We start from the raw sequence: 4,114 nt of genomic DNA, 5'->3' as shown, positions 1-4,114 counted from the left end.
TAAAAAAAAGTCCAAGATGAGTTTTGAAGAACCAAACAATTTAAGATCATGCCAAATTGTCAACGATCAAATCCAGCTAACTGAGTTAGCAACGTTTAAAGAACAGGGCCCAGATTATAGGTTTTTATCACATCAAAGAAAACTGATTTAAAAAACCTTTATCAGTTGATCACTAACTAATATGCTAAAGGAATAAAAATAAAGATTTTAACACTTTAAATGCAAAAGACATTTATTCAAGTTATATTTTGTTATTTTGTTTTCTTCAAATCTAACATTTTAAAGCTTCCAAAAAATAAGCTGTGAGAAGACTAAAATAAATTCCACATAACCCTATTTGGTCCATTTATCAGAATAAACTACATTCATTGGTTACATGTTAGCACAATTAACATTATTCAAACTAATGGCAGAAAACCAAAAAAAAAAAACATTCTTATGAATATCTGCTTCAGGCTTTGTAACACACAGTCAAGCCATTCATCAATAACCTCTTGACAATTAGTGAGAAGGATGAGCCTGTCTCCCCCCACAGAGTTTATTCTTGGAGGCATGGATGAAAAACTAATTTCACATGAACACAGTCCATTCAAAAACTGTTCCTCAATATCAGCCAACAGTTCTTTAATTCTTCTCTTCACCACGTCACCTGAAAGCTGGACAGTTTTTAACTTGTTAGCTGCATCTGTGCCAAGTAGAACCTCAGACATGTCCACCGGGGCAGGAAGGACAAGGTCCTTTCCTATTAAGTGTATCTTCTTACTGTTTGTGATGCGCTATGCCACCACATAAAAAGCTTGTTTGCTAGCAGTTGAACACAAACACATTTTGGTCTCCCACCCCCATTGTCCATATAGCCAAACTCGTAACTGTTGTCATACTTCCTAATTTTAGCTGATCTGGCTTTGACCTTACATGGTGGGCAACCTTAAATATTTGTCCATTATGATACTTAGCTCAACCACGACGCATGTTCGGCAGTGCTTCCACAGGCCCGACAACATAGTTTCAAGGACCCCAGTTTGGGGGCCGTTGCACTAATGGACTCAGGCATGAACCTTCAAAGGCTTCTAAATGCGATTACAAAGTTTACCTTCTATCACCTGAAGAACATTTCCAGGATTGAAGGACTGATGTCTCAGCAAGCTATGCAAAAAAATAACCCACAGATTTAATTTTAGTCAAAAACTGAAACGGAAGTCCACCAAAAAAGTCGATCCGAAATCTGCAATTGATCCAGAACACAGCTGCTCACGTCTTCACTAATACTAAGAAAGTAGAGGACATGGACCTGGTCCTAAAGTCCTTACACCAACTCCCTGTATCTCAGGAAATAGACTTTAAAATACTTGTTAGTCTTTGACTGTTCTAGTTGAACTGTTAACTGAAACATAATTTGTTTAAATTTGTAGTCCAATTGTTTATAAAATCCTTTATATTTGCTCGTTTCCATTTTTCTGTTTAATTTTAACTGCTTGTTTGTTTTTATTTTCCTTTTCATCACGTAAAGCACTTGCGTTGTCCTTGTACTGAAATGTGCTATAAAAACAAACTTGCCTTGTCTTGCTTAGTATGTTTTCTCATGTGTATTTTAAAATTTGATTTTAGGCCAAATCTTTGTCCACATTGATCACAAAAGAAAGGCTTCTCTCCAGTATGGATTATCATGTGTCTGTTTAAATTTGAACTATGACTAAAGGTTTTGTCACATAGGTCACAACAGAAAGGCTTCTGTCTTGTATGGATTATCATATGTATGTTTAAAGGTCCCGTATGGCTAAACTTTTTCCCACATACATTACAACAGAAAGGCTTCTCTCCTGTATGGATTCTCATGTGTGTGTTTAAAGCTGATTTGTGACTAAAGCTTTGTCCACATAGATCACAACAAAAAGGCTTCTCTCCTGTATGGATTCTCATATGTACGTTTAAATTTCTTTTTTGATTAAATCTTTGCCCACATAGATCACAACAAAAAGGCTTCTGTCCTGAATGGATTGTCATGTGCTCGTTTAAAGTTCCTTTTTGAATAAAGCTTTGTCCACACAGAACACAACAAAAAGGCTTCTCGCCTGTATGGATTCTTGTGTGTTTGTTCAAATTTCCTTTTTGACTAAATCTTTGTCCACATACATTACAACAGAAAGGCTTCTCTCCTGTATGGATTCTCATGTGTGTGTTTAAAGCTGTTTTGTGACTAAATCTTTTTCCACATAGATCACAACAGAAAGGCTTCTGTCCTGTATGGATTCTCTTGTGTTTGTCTAAAGTTTCTTTCTCGCTAAATCTATGTCCACATAGGTCACAACAGAAAGGCTTCTGTCCTGTATGAATTCTCATGTGTCTGTTTAAAGCTGATTTTTGGCTAAATCTTTGTTCACATAGATCACAACAGAAAGGCTTCTTTCCTGTATGGATGATCATGTGTCTGTTGAAATTTCCTCTTTCAATAAAGCTTTGTCCACACAGAACACAACAGAAAGGCTTCTCTCCTGTGTGGATTCTCATGTGTCTGTTTAAAGCGTATTTTTTAATAAATGTTTTACCACAGTCTTTGCAGCTAAGCTTCACTCCTGTGTGGCCTTTTCTACATGACTCCACATTTTTCTTCTTTGTAGAACATTTCTTATATCCAGAGTCTGACAATTGTTTCAGCTCAGAGAGAGGGTGTTCAACATCATTGTCCTCTTCATCCTCCTCAGTGTCTTCAGCCTCTGAAGAAATGGAAGCATCTCCATGATCTTGTATCCTGATGTATTCTTCTCCATCATTCTCTTCTGGAAGCTCTCTGCCTTTAATCTGGTCTGGATAAAGCTGTGAGAGCAGCAGAGACTGTTCATCATCCAGACTCTTTATGGGAGGGGCAGCCACTGGAAACCTGATGGTATTAATCACCTTTTTCCCATTGACCTGCTCTCCTGGCAGACTGATGTAGACTCCCTTCTGTTCCTCCTTGATGTGGGGGGGCTTTGAGTCATGCAGGTCGGCACGCGGTCTGTGGTCTAAAGAAGCTTCTTTAACAATCAGCTTCTGCTTAGCATCTGCAGAAAAACATTGAGACACATTAAGCACATTAGATAGTATTTGCATCTCGGCCTCAACTGAAGCACAACGGGGTACCGTGCACGTGACGTCACTGTCTCAAGAGCAACGCCCCTTTTGCCGCTTAGGTAGGGCACACAGGAGAGAACGCACGGATAACCCAGCTATTACAAGCGCAACAGAACCAGCGATATGACCGACTTTACAGCCGTTAAACTTTCCCAAGACGATGTCCCAGGCACACGGTTTACTGGTCGCACTGTCGAAGAACACACCAACCTTCAGCTCAAACGATGGCTTGAGGTTCGAGGGCTTAAAAAGACTGGAAAACTGGCCGAGTTGATGAACGGTAAGCTTTGTTTTTTTTTCCTGCGCGGCGATCATGGCAGCGTCGGCCGTTTTTTTTTTTTTTTTGTTTGCAATCACCGTCCAGGAATGGGTATATGTTTAATGTTTGTCTCATTTGAAATGTTTTTGAGTAAGCTATCCTGGTAGCAGGCTATCATGTTAGCGCCTGCTACCATGATAGCCTATATGCTGTCATGGTAGCAGGCGCTACTTTATTAACATGTCGGCCACCAAAATACTCTTACCTTGACTTGATGTCACTGGAATTGGGTCAGGATGTTCTTCGGTTGTGCCCTTTCCTCCGACAAAATGCTTGCTACATATGTACTTGAATTTGGTAACTTTTTCCGGGTTGAACTGTTGTGTAGGCCGACCGCCCCGGTGTACCAAGCGCACACATTTCTCCTTGGCAGTCTTGAAGAAAACATCCTTCATATGCGGCCGATCAGCGTAACTCGAGTCGCTGTTGCACGTTCCATAGCAACAATGTTTAAAAACCATGGTCTTAGATTTGGAAAAAGCAGTCGTTTACCGAGTAAAACCTAGGCTAACGCACGTCTCTTTTACAGCAAAACAGCGGCGGGTTTCCGGAGTTTGCCCCACTGCGTACCACGTGATGTGACGTCATCGTGACGTTGTGTTTCTAAAAATAGCTCGCGCGCGGTACCCCATTAAAATGAATTAATATATAGTTAGGAAATTTTGTTAGAATAAATTACTTGAC

At 39.8% G+C, this 4,114-nt stretch overlaps 1 protein-coding gene across 1 annotated transcript; it reads right to left on the bottom strand.

The window, feature by feature from the left end:
* Window positions 1-332: 332 nt before the first annotated feature.
* Window positions 333-2,694, bottom strand: LOC118557861 (gastrula zinc finger protein XlCGF7.1-like). The gene has a single exon (XM_036128336.1). It carries the CDS (start codon window positions 2,506-2,508, stop codon window positions 1,540-1,542), a length of 969 nt encoding a protein of 322 aa, XP_035984229.1. The 5' UTR covers window positions 2,509-2,694; the 3' UTR covers window positions 333-1,539.
* Window positions 2,695-4,114: the final 1,420 nt, after the last annotated feature.

The sequence above is a fragment of the Fundulus heteroclitus genome, chromosome 24 (genome assembly GCF_011125445.2).
Source record: "Fundulus heteroclitus isolate FHET01 chromosome 24, MU-UCD_Fhet_4.1, whole genome shotgun sequence".
NCBI lineage: Eukaryota > Metazoa > Chordata > Actinopteri > Cyprinodontiformes > Fundulidae > Fundulus > Fundulus heteroclitus.
Note: the sequence above shows the minus strand (reverse complement) of the source record. Positions and strands in the feature narration are given on the sequence as shown.